Raw genomic sequence first — 21,675 nt, 5'->3', positions numbered from 1 at the left:
TATATAACTAGCGTGTCGACCGATGCTCCGTGCCGGTCACCCAATTTTTATTTTTCCTTGATATATAAGTAATATATAAATTCAATAAAAGGTGAAAATTTAGAATATAACATATGTTAGTTGATATGATATACATAAAACTTATGTGAATTTCTCATTTTATACCTCTAATAATCATTATAGATGCTTTTCTATGTTATTGTGTTTTTACTTGGGGTGAGAAAGAGAATATAGAAATAATAGAATGTGTGAAAAATTAATGATATATTAATATAAAAAATGAAAGTAATGTTTGGAAGTTTAAAGTAGTTATTAATAATACAAAAATATAAGTTTGAAATATAAAAATTATATTATGTGGTGGTTATTTATTGTTTTGCCTTTATCGTTAAAAAAACATGTTTTTTTGGAGAGAGATACTATTTCACCAATCGAGTGTCATATCTAGTATTCAGAGTTTGCCTCGATTTGGTATCGCTCTCGCGGCCCGCACCGAAACAGTGTTTTACCCCTAGATGTCCAGTCAACTGCTGCGCCTCAACGCATTTCGGGGAGAACCAGCTAGCTCTGGGCTCGAGTGGCATTTCACCCCTAATCACAACTATATAGAATTATATAAGTATAGACACTCAATAACAAAATCATCAACTAAAATATTTACTCTGTAGTCCAAAAATGGATGACATAAATAAGTTACTTCCTTAATTTTTTACGCTAGATAAGAATTGAAATGTGAATTCTATATTTTAGATAGAACTGTACTCTAAATATAATTCTTCATGAGGGTTATTTACCCGACAATTTGGAGATCAAATTACATTTTTTATGTATCATGTCATCTGCGAACAATTAACTATAACATTTTAAATTATCAATTAAATCTTTTGTGTTATGGTTGATTATAAAGCTTTTGCATATAGAAGGTAGGACAATAGAGGAAACTACTCATGTAATAACAATGTAGAGAAATAAGAACATTTGATATATACTATTGAATCTTGATTAAATGGTTAAGATTAAAATATACATGCACGTAATTATCATATGATCAATAACTAACTTTTAATTCTAACCATCCATAATTGATCGCAAGGCCTAAATTTATTGTTATCACAATTTTTATAGAAGAACGATTCTCGGGACAATATATTAGTAATATCATATCATGGTGGATGTTGAAGAATATATGTGTGTTTTAAGAGAAGAGAAGATGAAACCCATATTGTTAGTGCTATTTTGAGTTGCCAACTTTTAGGAAACCAAATAAGAAAGTTGAATTTTATAAAAATGGAAAATATTAACTTTAATAATGATAATAACATCATTCCATAAAATCCATAGTTACAAAACTAGAGGAAGCAAATGGATATAGATAACAATGCCAACTCAATTTTCCCTTTGATTAAAGGTTTAATTGGGTGTTCAATTCATCATAAAATAAATTTTTTCTCAAGGTTTTAAATAAAATGTTTGGTTGATAGAGAAATTTCAAAAGTTATGGCATTTTAGACAATTGTAAACATTTGTAGTTGCAATACAATTTCTACCACTATAAATAACTTGTCATATTAACATTTATAACAATTGCGAACCTATATCTAAAACTTTCTATGTAATATTGTAATACAGGTGAATGAGATTTATACATGAAAAAACTTTCTTTAAAAAAAGTAACATAAATACTTTTTTAGTCTCAAAATATTGACCGATAAAAAAAAGTAGAAAAAAAATACCATATTTCAGGTAAAGTTAGGAAATAAACCAAACTCAGTAGTTTTCTTAAAAACAGTAAACCGATTACAGGGAGTTACGGAAACCATATAATATATATATACTATTAATAATGGGAAAACACAAAATAACCACTCATCAGGGTGTAATTTGTGTTTTCCTATTTTATTCTTATTTTATTCTTATATGTTATTTTATTCTTATTATCTTCTTATTTTAAAAGTATATTTAAAAAATTGAATATTAGACCAATTGAATAAATTCAACCGTAAATTTAGCGCATAAAATTATATTTGAATTTATAAATACAAACTATACGTTACAAACGATAGAAAATCGGGTTGACAGACACGACAGTGCATGTCAACACGCTAGTGAGAATAAATGATCTCCTTGTATATGAGATAATTTATATCTTCCAACCAATAAAAATATGACATATGTACTATTTTGTTTGATTTTAAAAAATAGTTAAATAAAACATATGTCATGATATTACTGGCCGTAGAAGATAACGTGTCTTTTAATCATAATATACTTTATCTTTATTCTCTTCTGATGGATTGTAAAATATGCATTCACTGTGCCACTTCTACCCCTTCTCTTTTGGCCATGTGGAAAAGATCATGCACGTATCACAAAAAGCCTAAAAAGAAAATCCTCTCACCAACCATACCCATCCACTTCAATATTTCATTGCTTTATTCTCTACAGTTCCTTGTAATAAATAACCTTTTCTCAATTTCTCTGGAAAAAAAAAACTCTTTTATTCAAATATTTCAACTTTTTCTATCAATTTTATGCATCTCAAAGTAAGCAATTTGGTTCTTCTCGTGTCTCCTCTCCTCCATTGACGGTTGTTGCACGATATATAACACCTCAAAAGTTATTAACTTTTTTATTTTTTATTTTTTCTATCTTTATATTAATAAATTAATTAAATATAAAACTGATATTTCGTGTGAATCTAAGTTTCTTTCTATAACTTCTTCTAGACTGGGGAGGGCGTTTTCTTTTCAACTTATATTTTACTGAATTATAAAATTTTGTTCCCTCAATTTGTTTATACTACAACCCCTTTATTCATTTGCAAAGCCACTCCCTAGAGAAAACAATTAGTTAAATTAAAAGAGACAACTTTGGTTAATTTTTTTCCCGTCTAAGTTAAATTCTGTTACATACACGATATACATTATACAATTATTATATTATTTTATTATATATATATATATATATATATAAGTTTCTGTATATAAAATCTCAGTGTTTTATTTAATTTTCCTCTATACTTTGGGGAGGTAGTTTCAGCAATTTGGACATTATCAAAACCTTTGATTTCTTTTAAAAAATGGTTCTTTGAGATTTCCCAGTACGCAAGTGATGGATCTGGAAACTGGTTCTCGTCAAAATTCTGCAAAGGTGAGTGAGAGACATGGGCATGCTAAAAAACCTTCAAAGTTTCAATCTTTCAATTTGTTTCATCATTGGGTAGATTATTTTTTTTTTTTCAAATTGAACAAGGTGGTGTTTGTTCAGAATGTCATTTTTCTATTTATTTTGTTTGGTTTGCAGAAAGAATCATGGAAAACAGTGTTAATTCTGGCATATCAGAGTCTTGGAGTTGTATATGGAGACTTGAGCACTTCACCTTTATACGTGTTCAGGAGCATTTTTAGTGAAAATATTAATCACACAGAGACCAATGAAGAGATCTATGGTGTGTTATCTTTGGTGTTTTGGACATTCACTTTGGTCCCTTTGTTGAAATATGTGTTGATAGTGCTTAAAGCTGATGATAATGGAGAAGGAGGCACATTTGCTTTGTACTCTTTGCTGTGTAGACATGCTAGAGTTAGTTCATTGCCAAATTGCCAGGTGGCAGATGAGGAGCTTTCTGAGTACAACAAAAATGGTTTTGCCCCTGAGAGAAGCATTGCATCTAAGTTAAAGTCTACTTTGGAGAAGCACAAGGTTCTTCAGAGGATTTTGCTTGTTCTGGCTTTGATTGGAACTTCTATGGTGATTGGTGATGGTGTCCTCACACCTGCTATTTCTGGTGATTGTTATGATAAATCTTTTGTTTGTTTATTCGACTAAACCCGCAATTCAATCCGAAAAGATTAAATCCACTCTTGGAAATACTATGGTATGACAGGGTTGATCAAGTTTTTGGTTACCAATTAAGTTCTTCAATTGAACATTGTTTTTAATTTTTGTAGTGCTTAATCGATGCCGAAAAACATGACCTATCTGGCTATTATATTTCAAGGACTGAATTGAGGGTTTACTTTTTTTACAATAATTTTGTGTTGTGTGTTTTTGTTTGGCATTGGAACTTTTGGCCTTCTGGGGTCTACTAAGTCAATGATTTATTTTGGATGTGTGCAGTTTTCTCGGCCGTGTCAGGATTGGAGCTTTCAGTGTCCAAGGAGCATCACAGATGTAAGTTCATCTAGATTTTTTGTGTCTGATTATTAGTTCCTTTTGAAATTGGAGAAGGGTCATAGTTGAATAATGTATGCAGAATTTTCTCCGCTAATTATCGAAAGGAGAATCCTATTGAGTTGAATATGTTTCATTCCAGTTTTGTTGTTTCTTTATATTTAAATTTTGAAAGTTGAAAACCATATGGATAATCACATGTTAAAACCTCCGGGAATGCCTGTAGCCGTGTACTGAAATCCTTCGCAGGGAGGGCTCCTGGCAATGTGTTTAACTATACCTTAACCAACTTGTCCAATAGTTGGTTGTAACTGCTAACTAATAAATGCATTGTTGACTTTGCGACGATCCAACTTCCTATACTGGTCTTTTTCTCTATTTTGACAGTAATTGAAAGTTGAGTGATATGTCGATACATAACTTTTCATTTCAAAATAGGGTTTTAAGGATCCTCTGATGAATTCTACATCAGCCTATTATTACTTCTGCAATAACACGCTAAATCGGTGCTATATTGAGAAACAAATCTGCCAATGCGACTGGACACATATATTGATGACATTTTGTGATTTTGTTGATTCAGCATTTGTGGTTTTTCTTTGTCGAGAGAAATTGCTTTTGTCATACTTACTACTATCAAGATTGCAATAGAACTTTTGTAACCTTGCTTGTCCGTTACTAATTTTTATATATTTTGACAAATTACAGTTCAGTTCTTGAGTTATGATCTTATGAGAAAATATCGTAGAAGAAAAGAAAAAAAATTAGTTTCTGCTCCACTGTAACATCATGACTTGCCATGACTTTATTTGTCCATTGTATATCTTGTTGTGCTTTTATTTGCATTTAGTATTTCAGTACCACTCTTCTTTATGTGAGACATGTGGCCACATTCCTCACTGATAGTATTTACTTTTGAAACTTGATACTTGACAGATATAGAAGTTCCATCTGCTTGCATCATATTGATAGGCTTGTTCGCCCTTCAACATTTTGGTACACACAGGGTCGGCTTCTTGTTTGCTCCTATAGTCATCATATGGCTTTTCTGCATCGGTGCCATTGGTGTTTATAATATATTCCACTGGAATCCTCATGTATACAAAGCACTCTCTCCCTATTATATTTTCCTATTTTTTAAGAAAACTCAGAATGGAGGTTGGATGGCCCTAGGTGGAGTTTTTCTGTGCGTAACAGGTTTGTATGTCCGCCTGATGGTTAATTTCGATTTTATGCCAATTTTCACACAATTTCTTTTACAGGATCAGAAGCCATGTTTGCTGATCTTGGGCACTTTTCACAATTATCAATCAAGGTATGCTATTTTCAATTTGTTTACATTTCAATGTAGGATAAGTGGGTCTACCTAATATTAGATACCATGGACATGATACATATCATGCATCATTTTAAAAGTAGGTGTCTTGGAATTACACACCATTCGGGTTAGTTATTTGACCGTTTCACTCCAAAAGTTGTATCATCTCTTCCTTGTTAAGTGCTAACATCTCTTTTAGCTACACGACTGATGCATTAAAACTTGGTTATGTTTTCATTTGTTTTAGTTGCTTAATTAAATAGCTTTTGAAATAATGTATTTTATCTGATAGCTGGTTACATTTTTGCAGATTGCTTTCACCTCTGTGGTATATCCATCTCTAGTTCTTGCATATATGGGGCAAGCTGCTTATCTATCTAGACATCATCATGTTCAGTATGAGCATCATTTTGGCTTTTATGTGTCCATACCAGGTATGTAGTAGCTACAATTCATCCTTTTAAGGAAGTGGATGATGGAGGAGTTCTCGGCTAATTTACAGTTTTCACACTTTTACATTCCAGAGAAATTGAGATTGCCTATCCTTGTGATAGCAATACTTGCCGCGGTTGTGGGAAGCCAAGCCATCATCACCGGAACTTTCTCAATTATCAACCAATGCTCTGCATTAAGTTGCTTCCCTAGAGTTAAAGTGGTTCACACATCATCCAAAATTCATGGGCAAATATATATCCCCGAGATCAATTGGGTACTGATGCTCTTGTGTTTGGCTGTAACTATCGGTTTTAGAGACACAAAGCGTATGGGCAATGCCGCAGGTATGGTAGCGATTGTGGCCGTCATATACATTAATGTTTTATTAATAGTCAATACAATAAGGAACTAGCTGAATCAAGAGGATGCATTTTCTAGAAGAGATTCAATCACATTTTTCTAGTATAGAAAATGCAACCCACAGTTAGCATTGCTACTTTTCTTATTAGCAGGATTTATGAACTTAAGCAGACATTTGGGTGGAGCTTTTACTAACTTAGGATCAGGATTCGGGTCGGGAGACTCTTAGTATTGCAGTATCAGTTTTCTTCTGCAAGAATCTGACATAATATACTTTCTACAACAGGTTTAGCAGTTATCACAGTGATGCTGGTCACAACTTGTTTGATGTCACTGGTTATTGTACTATGCTGGCACCAGCATGTTCTCCTTGCACTTGGTTTTGTTTTCATATTTGGCACTATTGAGGCTCTCTTCTTCTCAGCTTCTCTTATCAAGTTCCTAGAAGGAGCATGGTTTCCAGTTGCATTAGCATTTGTGTTTCTTACTATCATGTATGTTTGGCACTATGGCACACTCAAAAAGTATGAATTTGATGTTCAAAACAAGGTTTCCATCAACTGGCTACTCAGCCTAGGTGCCAGCATAGGAATTGTACGAGTCCGTGGCATTGGCCTTATGCATACTGAGCTAGTTTCTGGAATTCCTGCAATCTTCTCCCGCTTTGTAACCAACTTGCCAGCCTTTCACCAGGTCCTAGTTTTTCTCTGCATCAAACATGTGCCTGTTCCACGTGTTAGACCTGAGGAAAGGTTTCTAGTAGGCCGAGTAGGACCAAGAGATTTCCGACTATACCGGTGCATAGTGCGATATGGATACCGTGATTTCCATAAAGATGACATTGAGTTTGAGAACGATCTTGTATGCAGCATAGCAGAGTTCATACGTACAGGGAGCACCGAAACCTCTTCAAACAATGAATTCGAGAAGGATGACAAAATGACAGTTGTTGGAACATGTTCTACTCATTCTGTTTGGATGAGCGAGGATAATGTGGATGATGTAGATAATATAGATGCAGCCGGGCCATCAGAGCTCAAGAAGATAAAGTCATCAGCCGGGACTTCAGAGCTCATGGAGACAAAGTCACCGACCGAGACTTCAGAGCTCATGGAGATAAAGTCACCGGTAAAATCACCTCAGATGATCAGGAAAAGAGTAAGGTTTTTTGTACCGGAGAGTCCGAAGATCGACAGCGCTGCAACAAGAGAGTTGGAAGAGCTAACAGAAGCAAGGGAGTGTGGGGTGGCTTACATTATAGGACAGTCATACATGAGAGCTAAACCAGGTTGTAGCATGTTGAAGAAATTGGTTATTAATTATGTGTATGAATTCCTAAGGAGGAATAGCAGGGCACCCTCTTATGTAAATGCAGCTCATGCATCATCTTTGGAAGTTGGGATGATGTACCAAGTTTAATTTTTGGTTACATAGAAAGACAAAGTTTTAATGTACATATTGCCATCTTATATGAATAGTCAAAAGTCCACACCCTTTAATTGGTAGTGCAAAGATAGTGTACAAATTTTGGTCATTTTGGCCTTAATAATACCTTTTTGTTTACATTTCAATGTAGGATAAGTGGGTCTACCTAATATTAGATACCATGGACATGATACATATCATGCATCATTTTAAAAGTAGGTGTCTTGGAATTACACACCATTCGGGTTAGTTATTTGACCGTTTCACTCCAAAAGTTGTATCATCTCTTCCTTGTTAAGTGCTAACATCTCTTTTAGCTACACGACTGATGCATTAAAACTTGGTTATGTTTTCATTTGTTTTAGTTGCTTAATTAAATAGCTTTTGAAATAATGTATTTTATCTGATAGCTGGTTACATTTTTGCAGATTGCTTTCACCTCTGTGGTATATCCATCTCTAGTTCTTGCATATATGGGGCAAGCTGCTTATCTATCTAGACATCATCATGTTCAGTATGAGCATCATTTTGGCTTTTATGTGTCCATACCAGGTATGTAGTAGCTACAATTCATCCTTTTAAGGAAGTGGATGATGGAGGAGTTCTCGGCTAATTTACAGTTTTCACACTTTTACATTCCAGAGAAATTGAGATTGCCTATCCTTGTGATAGCAATACTTGCCGCGGTTGTGGGAAGCCAAGCCATCATCACCGGAACTTTCTCAATTATCAACCAATGCTCTGCATTAAGTTGCTTCCCTAGAGTTAAAGTGGTTCACACATCATCCAAAATTCATGGGCAAATATATATCCCCGAGATCAATTGGGTACTGATGCTCTTGTGTTTGGCTGTAACTATCGGTTTTAGAGACACAAAGCGTATGGGCAATGCCGCAGGTATGGTAGCGATTGTGGCCGTCATATACATTAATGTTTTATTAATAGTCAATACAATAAGGAACTAGCTGAATCAAGAGGATGCATTTTCTAGAAGAGATTCAATCACATTTTTCTAGTATAGAAAATGCAACCCACAGTTAGCATTGCTACTTTTCTTATTAGCAGGATTTATGAACTTAAGCAGACATTTGGGTGGAGCTTTTACTAACTTAGGATCAGGATTCGGGTCGGGAGACTCTTAGTATTGCAGTATCAGTTTTCTTCTGCAAGAATCTGACATAATATACTTTCTACAACAGGTTTAGCAGTTATCACAGTGATGCTGGTCACAACTTGTTTGATGTCACTGGTTATTGTACTATGCTGGCACCAGCATGTTCTCCTTGCACTTGGTTTTGTTTTCATATTTGGCACTATTGAGGCTCTCTTCTTCTCAGCTTCTCTTATCAAGTTCCTAGAAGGAGCATGGTTTCCAGTTGCATTAGCATTTGTGTTTCTTACTATCATGTATGTTTGGCACTATGGCACACTCAAAAAGTATGAATTTGATGTTCAAAACAAGGTTTCCATCAACTGGCTACTCAGCCTAGGTGCCAGCATAGGAATTGTACGAGTCCGTGGCATTGGCCTTATGCATACTGAGCTAGTTTCTGGAATTCCTGCAATCTTCTCCCGCTTTGTAACCAACTTGCCAGCCTTTCACCAGGTCCTAGTTTTTCTCTGCATCAAACATGTGCCTGTTCCACGTGTTAGACCTGAGGAAAGGTTTCTAGTAGGCCGAGTAGGACCAAGAGATTTCCGACTATACCGGTGCATAGTGCGATATGGATACCGTGATTTCCATAAAGATGACATTGAGTTTGAGAACGATCTTGTATGCAGCATAGCAGAGTTCATACGTACAGGGAGCACCGAAACCTCTTCAAACAATGAATTCGAGAAGGATGACAAAATGACAGTTGTTGGAACATGTTCTACTCATTCTGTTTGGATGAGCGAGGATAATGTGGATGATGTAGATAATATAGATGCAGCCGGGCCATCAGAGCTCAAGAAGATAAAGTCATCAGCCGGGACTTCAGAGCTCATGGAGACAAAGTCACCGACCGAGACTTCAGAGCTCATGGAGATAAAGTCACCGGTAAAATCACCTCAGATGATCAGGAAAAGAGTAAGGTTTTTTGTACCGGAGAGTCCGAAGATCGACAGCGCTGCAACAAGAGAGTTGGAAGAGCTAACAGAAGCAAGGGAGTGTGGGGTGGCTTACATTATAGGACAGTCATACATGAGAGCTAAACCAGGTTGTAGCATGTTGAAGAAATTGGTTATTAATTATGTGTATGAATTCCTAAGGAGGAATAGCAGGGCACCCTCTTATGTAAATGCAGCTCATGCATCATCTTTGGAAGTTGGGATGATGTACCAAGTTTAATTTTTGGTTACATAGAAAGACAAAGTTTTAATGTACATATTGCCATCTTATATGAATAGTCAAAAGTCCACACCCTTTAATTGGTAGTGCAAAGATAGTGTACAAATTTTGGTCATTTTGGCCTTAATAATACCTTACCTTATCTCTCTATCTACTTTTCCTTATTTTGGGGGGAATGTGGGGAAAACTGAAGACATACTTACGTCATGGAATACTCAAAAACACAAAAAAGTGGAATATAGTGTAAGAGCATACTATAGAGATGCACTAATGCTTAAGAGTGAGTAAGTGAAGGAGATACAATTGTATGTTTTTCAAAAGAAATACTGATTGGGATATTTCTTAGATTCTTAGAACATGTATGTATGCTCCATGGATATATAATAATTTTCTAGCCTCCTCTTATGTCTATTCATTAAGTGGACATAAAATATAAAATATGAGTATCTCAGCTTAAACTCCAAGATATTAACATCTAATTTGAAACCCCGCCAAGGGTATAATTTCATCACTCCTCGTAAAATGTTGGCTATATAAAAATAACAATTTTCTAAAGGAGTTAGGCTGGGGATCAACTTGTTTATGGAGTGTCTAAAACCATAGTTACGGTTTCCTTATTTAATAATAATATGTAAAAAATTGACAAACCATATAAAGTTAAGTATAACGCACATGTAATGAAACCAGAAAATTTAGCTCCAGCATAAATTTTTATAAATATATAATTATTTATGAGAGTTAAGGACTCTTCAACCATTACAAATTGTGAATCATATATGAAATTTTTATAATAATAGTACTGTATTATAACAATGAATGAAATAAAATTTATTTTGTACTTGCCTTCCCAATGGTTTAGTTTTTAACTTTTGAATAGTTTTAAATGGTATGGTTTAGTTTTTAACTTTTGAATACTTTTTATCAATAATTTACTGTTAACATTGAGATTAAAGTTTGGTTGGTAATATAGTGTTTGTAAACCAAATAGCTGATTATAAATGGGATAGTAAATCTATGTTGAGAGTTTATGGGGAGATGCCCTAACGTAACGTGGACTTGGTTGGTAGCCCTGTCTCTGGTGCATACCATTTAAGGTGGATACATAAACTGTCTTATGTTAATGATTTTGGGACCACGGGATTTTGTAATGTGCATTGAAGATCATATCTCCCATGAAGACATGTTTGAGAGCATATTAGGTTTGTTTGGTCAAGTCGAGTTTTGGATGAAAAATGAAATCTCTCTAAAACTTAATTCGCAAACTGACATTCATTATAGCTCCTGAAATCTTTATCGCCAGTGTTGGTCAGAAGCCTATCGAAGTTAAATATTACCTTGATGATTCTTCTGATGTCTTAAAGTTTCTTCAAGCTCTTGATAATTCATCCAATCCAATACCCAAAAATCTAACCCAATTTGAGTTGGGTCATCGAAACACGGCTTACTTTTCTAGGTTCAACAGTGTGTCACCTTTTACAAATCTTCTCATGCACATTAACATTAATCGTTTGTATTTGCAGGTGTTTCCCACTAATGGCAAAATTGATTGTTTAGCACGTGCGCACAAATGAAAAGTGAATGCAGACATGTCTCTTTACTATTTTTGGCAAACTTGCATTTCTTACCTGTGTGGACTACTCACATTGCCCGCGAAATTGCTTGTGGGCTTGACAAACAAGTGAGTCAGGCAAAACAAGCAAACAAACTAAATTTGTATACTCTAGCCATAAAAAATTGTGGGTTATAAGGACCAGCCTAAGGCATTACCCATTTTACTATTTATAGGGTCTCATATTAAAGTTTGGTTGGTATAGTGTTGTAACCAAATAGCTGATTACATTGAAGAAGGGGTACCGATATCTTTTTGTGGTTACACTATCTAATACATAATATCAATCTGGTTTGACATCTCTTACTTCAGCCTTATGGAGTCCATGAGTAATGTAGTGTGAGGAGATCAATAATCTTTTTGTTTATTTAATTTAAAAATAATATTAAATGTATACTTTAATTTTTTTAGTTACACATGTTAGAATTTGAGCCTAGTATTGTACTGTTATAGATCATCCAACAAACATATTACACAGTGACACTTGACCTCACATGCATAAGAAGGCATTGGTCTTAAAGTTTCAAGTTCTTCCCACAAGGTCTTGATGTCAATGAAGTAGTTTGAAATTGCTCTATCTACTTACTTTATTGAATGTAGTTCTTGAAGTAAATCTGACATTTTGAAGTAGTCACCTTTTGAAAACCTTTCCTTGAGATCCAACCATAATTCATGAGCATTGTCCATGTAGACTATGCTTTGAGCAATTGGTTGTGTGAGACTCTTTATAATCCATGAGACAATCATGTTGTTGCATCATTCCCACATGTCATAATCTAGATATGACAGACTTGGTGCATTGATTGCGTCATTCCAAATTTGGATTTATTCTTTGAAGACAGTGCTCCCCTCACGGCCCTACTCCACGAATGATAATTTTTACCATCCAGTGGAGGTGATGCCAAGATTGCATCAGGGCTCTCTCCTGGATGTAGATAGAAGGGACTATGTATATCACTGCCATTTGTGTTGAGTTGCAGAACCTGCTTTGGTTTAGGGTTTGGAAGGTTGGCCATGTGCTTGAGTGCTTTGTTCTTGTTGCTCAGTGATGTGGTGAGTTGTTGAGAATAGTTCTTTTATTCTTGGCCAGAGAAGAGCTTTCTTGATGAGATTGGTTATGATTCAAAGAGAGAGGAAAAACAAAAAAACTCCTGATACCATAAAGCGATTTTGAACTAAATAATACATTTCTTGTTATTGAATCATAGCATCAAAGTGCCCTTTTATAGTATAGAAGTGTTTGCTTAAGAAACAAGCAAACTAAAAAGGATCTAACTAACTTAACTAACTTTTGAAGAGAATTTAACCCCACGATCAATTTACTAAAAAGTACATTTATGCTCAATTAGAAATTAAAAGTTATGGATTATGCTTGAGATGACCCATGATTGATTTTCTATCTAGGCCAGTTTGGTGTATCAGCCTCGGTCAGCTTATATGGATTTTCCCGGTTAGCTATGTGCACCACACCTAAGTTTCCTCGGTCAATCTCATGCACCAAGTTCAATCTATCTCAGCTAGGTTCCTTCGCCACGCTCATGCTGTTTCAGTCATTTTTGTAGTCAATCTCATGCGCCAAGCTCAATCTGTCTCGGTCAAGTTTCTACGCCACACCCACGCTGCTTCGATTATTTTTGTGTGTCAAGCTCAATTTGTCTTGATCAGGTTCCTGCGCCACACCCATACTACTTCGGTCATTTCTGTGCACCAAGGGCAACTCGGGCGTTGCGTGTGGCCTTCGATTTCTTGTTGGATAAGGTATGAGAATCATGCTTATCTTTGAATAATCCCATCCGCTTAATTTGAAGTCCCAATGATGCATTATTTATTCATACTTTTATACAATGAAATCCAAACTATAATGTAAATATGTGGGCCAAAAATCTCTAAATATTACAACTGAAAATTGAGGAAGGTGTTTTTTGGCAATAGCCATATAATGGATTTTCTACAAGAGAAAATGGAAAAAAAAACTTAAGCTTTTTAATAAGCTGATACATAAATGCTGGTTACGTGATAGTTCCTAAACTGGCAAAGGAATTTTAGTTATTGGGCTTGTGGAAGGGAAGAATTAGCTGTGTTCCAATGCAACTTGATAAAGCTACCCACCTAGTATTAAAATCACCATTAAGTTAATATATCACTCTTATGTAAAATTCCAAGCTAGGTACATGGAATCACAAAAAGAGGCAATGCCTTTGGAATAGTCACAATGGGACCCCACAAAATAGGAAATGTCTCAAAAGGTCATTAATAAAAAATAAAAAGGCAATGCCTTTTATTTAGTGATAGATTCGTGGCAATTCTTATAAATAAAAAATGCACATGTAGAATGCTAGTATTAGGTTATTCATGTTGTTAATTCATGTTGTTAATGCATGTTTGTTACTGACAGTGCACGTTTTGTCAAGCTGTAATGTTAGTCTTATATTTAAGATTTCATATTCGAACGTGCTTGGTTACTGCATTAATCATATTGTTAATGTTTATTGTTCGGTGAAAGAAATGTACTATTATCAGGTTAATAATACAATAGATGCATGTAACCAATATTTTATACACCAATAACCAAGTACCCGGAGTGTGAAATCTTGAGCATAGGAATAACATTATCAAATAAAGATGAATGTTCAAGTGATGATAAATGCCTGTAACATAGTTGGAACTGCATCCTAGTATCCGAGGCAGCTTATGGCGTGGAACTGAATTTTTGACACTTGGAAATGCACCCAATTTCAGGAGCCGAATGACCTCAACAACTACCAAGGACGCGTTACTCTAATGATGTAAGCTCTTATTGAATCCCGTATGGTGCAAGATTAAAGGTAGAGATTCAATTCATGAGAACGATACTTATTGGAAGAGACAACCCACAAGATAAATTAATTCTTTAGCCATATGGTGAATGAGAGAGATGAGGATCACATGCCCTCATTTTTGTCTCACTTTGTATCTCCATCCAATTAGAAAATCTCGTTTAATTAAAAAAATCATAAAAGTAAAAACTAATATTTTTATATTATTGTGTGAAGTTTGATCAACTAGGGAAACAAAATTTTCTTAAGATAAATGATTTTGTTCGAGTGAGAGACACATTATTCCTTATACCAAAAAAAGAATGACCTCAGCCCATGACATTTGTGGGAAAATTACATAGTTGCAACAATTAACCTGCATAAAATGCAGAATCATTCTTTTGTTTTTTGTCTTCCAGCTAGCTAGTTCCGTGAGACATATCTGTGTTTTCCTGAAAATGCTTTTTAGGAAGATAGGAAGGAAAGGACACTATTTTGTTACTTGTGGAATGAAGCAATAGAAAATTGGCCTTATTTGTCTTGCATTGTCACTATTTGTTTTCTTCCTCTATGGGAAAACTATAATAATACTGTAATCATATAAAATGTTCAAAATCTCAATCTGATATTGAATAATAGCACCACTTGAACGCAATTACAATGGTATATATGTAATAGGCTCATCATCACGTGCTGCCAGCTTTTTCAATGGCCAATATTATTGAAGAATACAACTTGGTCTTCAAAATCATTAGGATTCAAGGATTGTCACCACTTGGGCTGTCCAATAGCATCAATATGATTGTATCCACAGAAAAAAAGATGGAAAATAATTTTCTATAGTAATATATGTATAATGGTTCTAGAAATTAAGCATAATATTAATCATTCTTTGCCCTATAGAATTTTAAGTTACTAGTTACCCCTTCTAGTGAAAACTATGAACAGAAGAAAAAGTAAAGAGGGACAAGTATGTGACCATTTACATTCACTACTGCATGCTGGCCTTTGGACCACAAACATAAATAAAAGAGGCTACAAAAGAAGCCAATACTTCAATTCATTTAAGATGTGAGAGTGATATGACTATACTACATTGTAACAAAAAATTGTTATCCCGAATCATGAATGACAATAAAACAAAAATAAAAAAAGTAATGAACATTTAAATTTTTTAATTAATAACATGTTTTCATTAGTACGAGACATGATTTAAGTTACATGCATTTGGAAATATTAACGTGCAATTGACTTGTATAGTCATATTTTTGCCCCAAAAAAAGATTACAATCGTTTTTTAAGTAGGAAAGAAACATGGCATATAGTTTTCATATATGCAGATGGGGCATAATATGCGTTTAAGTTTTCAATTATCAAAGTTAATGATTTTTCTGTTGGTTATGTATTTTGATTATTCCACAAGATTAACCTTTTTTTTGTCTATTATTATACAAGATCAACTTATATTGATAAAAAATTGCTCTGGTACCGACAAATTAACTTCACCCATTTTTATTGGGATACAACCTGGCACATGCATGTACAACATAGAAAATTTGTGGTTTCAGTTTCTACAATTGAAGGAGGATGTTGTTGTATGAATTTATGATAATAAAGACCAACTAAACTCCAATATGTATTAGTTTAAATTATTTATTATATAGAAAAAAATGTTATAAATGATAAAATAATAATGATTCAATTACTAATCAATAAAATAAACAAAACCAGTTGAATTTTAGATAAGTTAGTATTCTAGCAATCTAAATATATTTAACATTTCTTGCATGGTTTTATTAACCGAAAATATTAATATTATCTCTTCAAAACAAGTTAATTGTACTCTAAACTCTTTAACATGAATAATACAATTAATCATATGAAGCAGCTACAGTTGAAAAAGATGAAATTATCATGTAATTTGAGCTTAAAAATTGAATGAAAATTAGTGTCAAACTCTGAATTACAGTCTTGACGTTGAAATAAGTGCGCACGGTTCTTCCTTACATTTTTTAACAAATTTGTTAACAGTATTAGTCATCATTTTATTCACATTTTATACTGTGATTTTTGGTATCAGTAATACATATTTTTAGTATTGTGGTATCTATAAGTCACTCACTGATTCTTTACAAGCAGTAATATTTATGAACACACACACAAAAAAAGAAGTACCAAATTTTAATTAAAGGAAATCTAAACAAGGGAAACTTTGTGGACAAAGGTAATTAAAGAATGTGACCCAAGAATCCTTTGCACTTTGCAGTAGTAAGTACTAAGTAACAGTTAGAAATTGGGAACAAAGAATATGTGTTGTTACTTGTTACCACAACAATAATAACATATCCTAAATCAATTATTTTCTATTCTTCAAAACCAATCATCATAATTTTTTTTGGGTACTGTCCTCCTATCTTTTGCTAATTCCTTTGAGGACCTAACAAGTTATTATAAATCGAACAATTAAACTTTTGATCATTATAAAAATTTAGTAAAATTCTATACAACTAAATCAATTCATTGTTTGGTAATTATCTTAATCTTTAATTATAAGAAACAGGATGAAGACCCTAAAATGATGGTTCATGATTCTCTCACTGGCCCACTGGTTCCACTTGCTTTTTTCCCTTTCCTTTCTCTGTCTCCTTTCCCTTTTTCCCTTCTCTTTATGCATTCTCACTTCACTCTCACACTCACCTCACTGAACTCACAAAACCCAGTTTTTCTTTTGGTTCATGCTAGCACCCAAAAAAAGAAGCTTTTTTCCCTCTTTCAGCTCCAACCTCAATGATTTAGGGTTTTTTTTCTTCATTTTTTAGAGCCACAATTTCCCATTTCTAGGTACTGCATTCCACAATAAAGATTAAATGGGTAAGCTTAAGCTCCAATTTGTGTTGGGTTTCACTCTTTTGCTTCTACTTGAAAGTGCTTCATCTGCACCATCCACTACTTCACCTGCAAGTAAGTACTAAGTACCCGTTTTTCTTCATTGACTTTCATTTTATCCCAAGTTCTGTTTTTGACCTCAAATTTTCTAACTTTTTTCAGAGATTGTTACTGGGTTTCTCTCAAACTCTGTTCCTGCTATCACCAAATGGGTGTGGTCACTCAAAGCCACCACCAAAACTGGTATGGATCTATTATAGTGCTTCTTGCATTTTTATTTTACTTGTTTGAATCAGTTTTGGAATATCTTTTTGTTTTAATGTGGATTTGGAATGTTGTTTTTGCAGCGGTTTCTGGGAAGTCGATGATGAAGTTTGAGAGTGGTTACAATGTGGAAACAGTGTTTGATGGAAGCAAGCTTGGAATTGAACCTTATGCGGTTGAGTTGTTGCACAATGGGGAGCTTCTGATTCTGGATTCGGCTAATAGTAACATTTATAGGATCTCATCATCACTTTCTTTATGTAAGTGTGTCAATGTGGTAGCATATGATCTCACTCATTGCCCAAATTAATTCTTTCTGTTTCCTTATTTCCTTATTTATTGGTCAAATTAACCTAAGCTTTGGAGAATATATGTTTTGTTTTGTTGTAGAGATTTACAATTTAACAGCAGTTGCTTGATTTAATTTTTTTTTTGCTTGCTAACTTCCTGGTTTTTTGATCCATTCACTGTGTCACATGGACTAATGTTTAAATGGAATTGAACTGACTCTGACTTTTGACATTATAAGCTACTCATTGATGTGTACTTTCTGGCAGTAAACCCTGATTTTCTTATAACATAGAGTGTGATGTTCTGCTTCTTGTCTCACAACATTCTGTTCAGCATTTCTTGAAAAAGTATGTTTGCAGTATTTTTTAGACCAGTCATGAGGTTATGACTCATGTTCCTTTTTGTGTAATGGAAGTCATTACTGTCTAAGACTGCAGCATATAGTTGTCATATAATTTTTGTTGGTAATTAGAACTTTCTTCATTCCATTTGTTTGGAACATCTTGAAGTGCTGCAATCATTATAGCATTTTATGATATTACCATTTCATGGAATAACTAGAATTCATTGATGACAACTGTCATTTCTTATTCCTTATCCCCCAGCTCAATTACTTTGTGCATTGTAAATCAGAAACAGTCAATTGAAGCATTGAGAAGCATTGAGCATCTAATAGTTATGTCTCTATTACCAGTTTAATGTACTAATTAACAAGCATGGTATTATGTAACTCTTCTCTTGCTTATCTCGTTCTTGCGAGACTTCTATTTTTAATATAATATCTCATCCACAGTTGAATCCATTTACATGTTTATACTTTCTTCACTTCAAAAATATCATGTGCACTGCAATTCTGCAGATAGCAGACCGAAGCTGGTGACTGGATCTGCTGAAGGATATTCTGGGCATGTTGATGGGAAGCTGAGAGAGGCTAGGATGAACCATCCAAAGGGAATAACAGTTGATGACAGAGGAAATATCTATGTTGCAGATACTATGAATATGGCAATTAGGAAAATAAGCGACTCAGGTAGACATTATGTTGTGCTTTGAATAATATTTTATCCTCCTCTTGCACTGGGTGCCCTTTTTCCTTTGTGTCTATGCATAGGATACCTAAATGATAACTTATAAGCTTTCCCTTGTAATAATTCTAGACAACTTATGACTCTTGTGTTTGTTATTGTATTCTTCTAGTGGTGCTGTTGGTCAAGTAATCTTTGGTTATAAAACCGTTCTACTTCTCACATTAGAGTCATTGGTGGGAACATTCTATTGAATTACAATTTCTGTTCTCAGGGGTCACAACAATTGCTGGAGGAAAATTGAATCGTGGATGGGGCCATGTTGACGGACCAAGTGAAGAAGCTAAATTTTCTAACGACTTTGATGTGGTTTATGTTGGAAGCAGTTGTTCCCTACTTGTCATAGACAGAGGAAACCAAGCCATCAGGGAGATACAGCTCCACTTTGATGACTGTGCTTATCAATATAGAAGTGGATTCCCTCTAGGTAAACAAAATCAACCCTCACTTCTCTCTAGAAATTATGGTAATTACTAATTAAGAGTGGTTGCCTTCAATGCGCAGGAATCACAATGCTTGTTTTGGCTGGCTTCTTCGGTTATATGTTGGCATTGTTGCAGCGTAGACTTAGTACAATTGTAGCATCTCAGGATGTGAGTGCTTAGTCTTTTCTTCTGCCTTCTGATGCATTCTACGAAATGAGATGCATATATACCTATTAGAAGTTTCGAACTTAATTGGTCACAAGTAAATATGCATCGTAGGATGATTTTTGTTACTTCTTACTTCCTTATGTGACTGCATGACAAGGAAAACTGTCATTTCATGTTATGCTATACTTTTCAAATTACTATCATTTTATAACTGTGGAGTACCTATGTTAATATGGTGATGGAAACCATAGCATTACATTACAGCATACACATGCTCATAAAATTTAACCCCTCCCCTATTCTCTAGAACTGCATAATCAAAGGTTCCAAAAGTTAGACATTTGAATATATTTGAAAACTTCACTCTTTAATTCGTCTCATGCTTTTGTAGGCTCAGGGTCCAGAAATGTCTGATATTTCCTCAAGTCCATATCAAAAGCCCTCAAAATCTTACAGGCCTCCTTTAATTCCAACAGAAGATGAACCTGATAAGCAAGAAGAAGGTCTCTTTGGATCTATTGGAAAGCTTCTTGCCAATGCCGGGGCATCAGTGGTTGAGATAATGGGAGGGTTATTTCCCGGTTTCAGAACTAAACCACAGAGCTACCAGTTTCAAAGTCAACCATTGTTCCAAGAACCTCAAAAGCAAGTTAAAGCTTGGCCTACACAAGAAAGTTTTGTGATTCCAGATGAAGATGAGCCACCCCCTTCTATTGACACAAGAACCCCAACCCCACATAAAACTTATCCTTTCATGTCCAAGGATGCAGAAAAAATGCAACAGTTGTGGCAAAGTCGAGCATTTTATAGCGGGTGGGATGGAAATCTTCAGCAGCAGCAGCAACAACATCAGCAACAACAACATCAGCAACAACAACAACAAAAACATCACCATCGCCATCAGTACCATTCATCGGTACCTCACACTTACTATGAACAAAGCCATGAAGCAACCAATGAGATATTGTTTGGGGCAGTGCAAGAGCAGGATGGGAAGCAGGAGTCTATGGTTATCAAGCCTGTGAACTATGGGGATTCTCTCTATGATCATCACAATATCCGATCCCGAACCAATTCCACGGGCTACATCCACAAGTACTGAGTATATACAGTCAGGAATGTTAGGAGTAATGAATCCCCAATCAAGCTATAATTAGAGAGGGGAGGGTGAAATTAAATATAAAAGTACAATGATTTCTTTTAAATAGTGGGTTCTTACCTTACTTCTTAGTAAGTAGAAGCTGGTCATTAGAATATGAACTGTTTATTCAGTTTTGCCAAATTGTAGGTTGCTCTGGTATAAGTAAATTGGTCATGTGAGGGTAAGATCAAGAGATTTTGGCATGCTGCTTTTTCTGATGATATTTAATGTCTAGCAGAAGTTATTACTGCAAGTATATATTATAAGGAAAAAACATTATTTGTCTGATCAGTGTTTTTGTTCATGACAAAAGTTATAGATTAAGTTCTTTGAGTACTTATAATCAGTGGTAGATCTTCAGCATCATCAAGGGGAGCCATAACCCCCCTGAAGTCTTCAAAATCTGTGTAAGTATATCAAACACATCAACACTGATACCCTGGGCAACATTAGAAAAATGCCACTGAAGTCAGGGTTCAATGTTTCCCTTCTTTGGTTGAAGTCATATGTGTGAGTTTAATCCAACACTAAAACCCTTTTTACAATTGTAGTACCACACAAATTTGGTACCTGGTAGAGGGCCACAACTCTATGATTCTCTCTTCTTTTTCCATTCTTTCTTTACTGCCAACTACCTCGAGTTGACTCTTGCAACCTTGGACAATTTTTTACATACTCAGTATATCATTCATATATATTATTTATTTAAAAGTCAATAATAATTCATACAATATCAACACATTACAAAGATTGATTGTTGATAGCATCAACACATTACTAAAACCACATTCAAAATGTCAACAAATTACATAAATTTTAGATAGATTTGATCCAAAAATTATTTTTACAATAACCAAAATCAATAAACCTTAGGACATATTTATCCTATTTAAAATTAAAATTATGATTCCCAATATAAAATCACCCTGACTAGACATTTTTTCCCTTCTGAATTAGGATGATTGGTG

The 21,675-nt window shown here is 34.5% G+C and overlaps 3 protein-coding genes across 7 annotated transcripts; all 3 read left to right on the top strand.

Moving 5' to 3' along the window:
- Window positions 2,946-7,755, top strand: LOC109333105 (potassium transporter 6-like). Its single transcript, XM_019568383.1, has 8 exons — window positions 2,946-3,150; window positions 3,304-3,787; window positions 4,120-4,173; window positions 5,110-5,370; window positions 5,436-5,488; window positions 5,802-5,925; window positions 6,016-6,270; window positions 6,573-7,755. Exons 1-8 carry the CDS (start codon window positions 3,112-3,114, stop codon window positions 7,703-7,705), a joined length of 2,403 nt encoding a protein of 800 aa, XP_019423928.1. The 5' UTR covers window positions 2,946-3,111; the 3' UTR covers window positions 7,706-7,755.
- On the top strand, window positions 7,905-10,192 carry LOC109333104 (potassium transporter 6-like). Its single transcript, XM_019568382.1, has 3 exons — window positions 7,905-8,263; window positions 8,354-8,608; window positions 8,911-10,192. The coding sequence occupies exons 1-3, from the start codon at window positions 8,185-8,187 to the stop codon at window positions 10,041-10,043; spliced, it is 1,467 nt and encodes a 488-aa protein (XP_019423927.1). The 5' UTR covers window positions 7,905-8,184; the 3' UTR covers window positions 10,044-10,192.
- Window positions 17,078-21,043, top strand: LOC109333239. 5 transcript variants are annotated; one of them, XM_019568607.1, is made up of 8 exons: window positions 17,078-17,408; window positions 17,496-17,576; window positions 17,681-17,857; window positions 18,748-18,918; window positions 19,188-19,400; window positions 19,478-19,566; window positions 19,958-20,713; window positions 20,745-20,928. In XM_019568607.1, exons 1-7 carry the CDS (start codon window positions 17,315-17,317, stop codon window positions 20,666-20,668), a joined length of 1,536 nt encoding a protein of 511 aa, XP_019424152.1. In that variant the 5' UTR covers window positions 17,078-17,314; the 3' UTR covers window positions 20,669-20,713; window positions 20,745-20,928. The 5 variants fall into 5 exon arrangements, 4 of the variants coding, with proteins under 4 accessions (XP_019424152.1, XP_019424154.1, XP_019424153.1 ...); XR_002105991.1 differs by lacking the exon at window positions 20,745-20,928 and adding an exon at window positions 20,930-21,043 and having other exon boundaries at window positions 17,079-17,408; window positions 19,958-20,739; XM_019568609.1 differs by having other exon boundaries at window positions 17,079-17,408; window positions 19,958-20,414; window positions 20,448-20,928.

The sequence above is a fragment of the Lupinus angustifolius genome, chromosome LG18 (genome assembly GCF_001865875.1).
Source record: "Lupinus angustifolius cultivar Tanjil chromosome LG18, LupAngTanjil_v1.0, whole genome shotgun sequence".
Lineage (NCBI taxonomy): Eukaryota > Viridiplantae > Streptophyta > Magnoliopsida > Fabales > Fabaceae > Lupinus > Lupinus angustifolius.
Note: the sequence above shows the minus strand (reverse complement) of the source record. Positions and strands in the feature narration are given on the sequence as shown.

Coding starts and splice junctions, on each gene's coding strand:
- LOC109333104 (XM_019568382.1), top strand. CDS start 8,185: ATGGGGCAAGCTGCTTATCTATCTAGACATCATCATGTTCAGTATGAG. Junction 8,264..8,353: donor CTTTTATGTGTCCATACCAG/GTATGTAGTAGC, acceptor TTTACATTCCAG/AGAAATTGAGATTGCCTATC. Junction 8,609..8,910: donor GCGTATGGGCAATGCCGCAG/GTATGGTAGCGA, acceptor TTTCTACAACAG/GTTTAGCAGTTATCACAGTG.
- LOC109333239 (XM_019568607.1), top strand. CDS start 17,315: ATGGGTAAGCTTAAGCTCCAATTTGTGTTGGGTTTCACTCTTTTGCTT. Junction 17,409..17,495: donor ATCCACTACTTCACCTGCAA/GTAAGTACTAAG, acceptor AACTTTTTTCAG/AGATTGTTACTGGGTTTCTC. Junction 19,567..19,957: donor CAATTGTAGCATCTCAGGAT/GTGAGTGCTTAG, acceptor ATGCTTTTGTAG/GCTCAGGGTCCAGAAATGTC.
- LOC109333105 (XM_019568383.1), top strand. CDS start 3,112: ATGGATCTGGAAACTGGTTCTCGTCAAAATTCTGCAAAG. Junction 5,489..5,801: donor TTTCACAATTATCAATCAAG/GTATGCTATTTT, acceptor ACATTTTTGCAG/ATTGCTTTCACCTCTGTGGT. Junction 6,271..6,572: donor GCGTATGGGCAATGCCGCAG/GTATGGTAGCGA, acceptor TTTCTACAACAG/GTTTAGCAGTTATCACAGTG.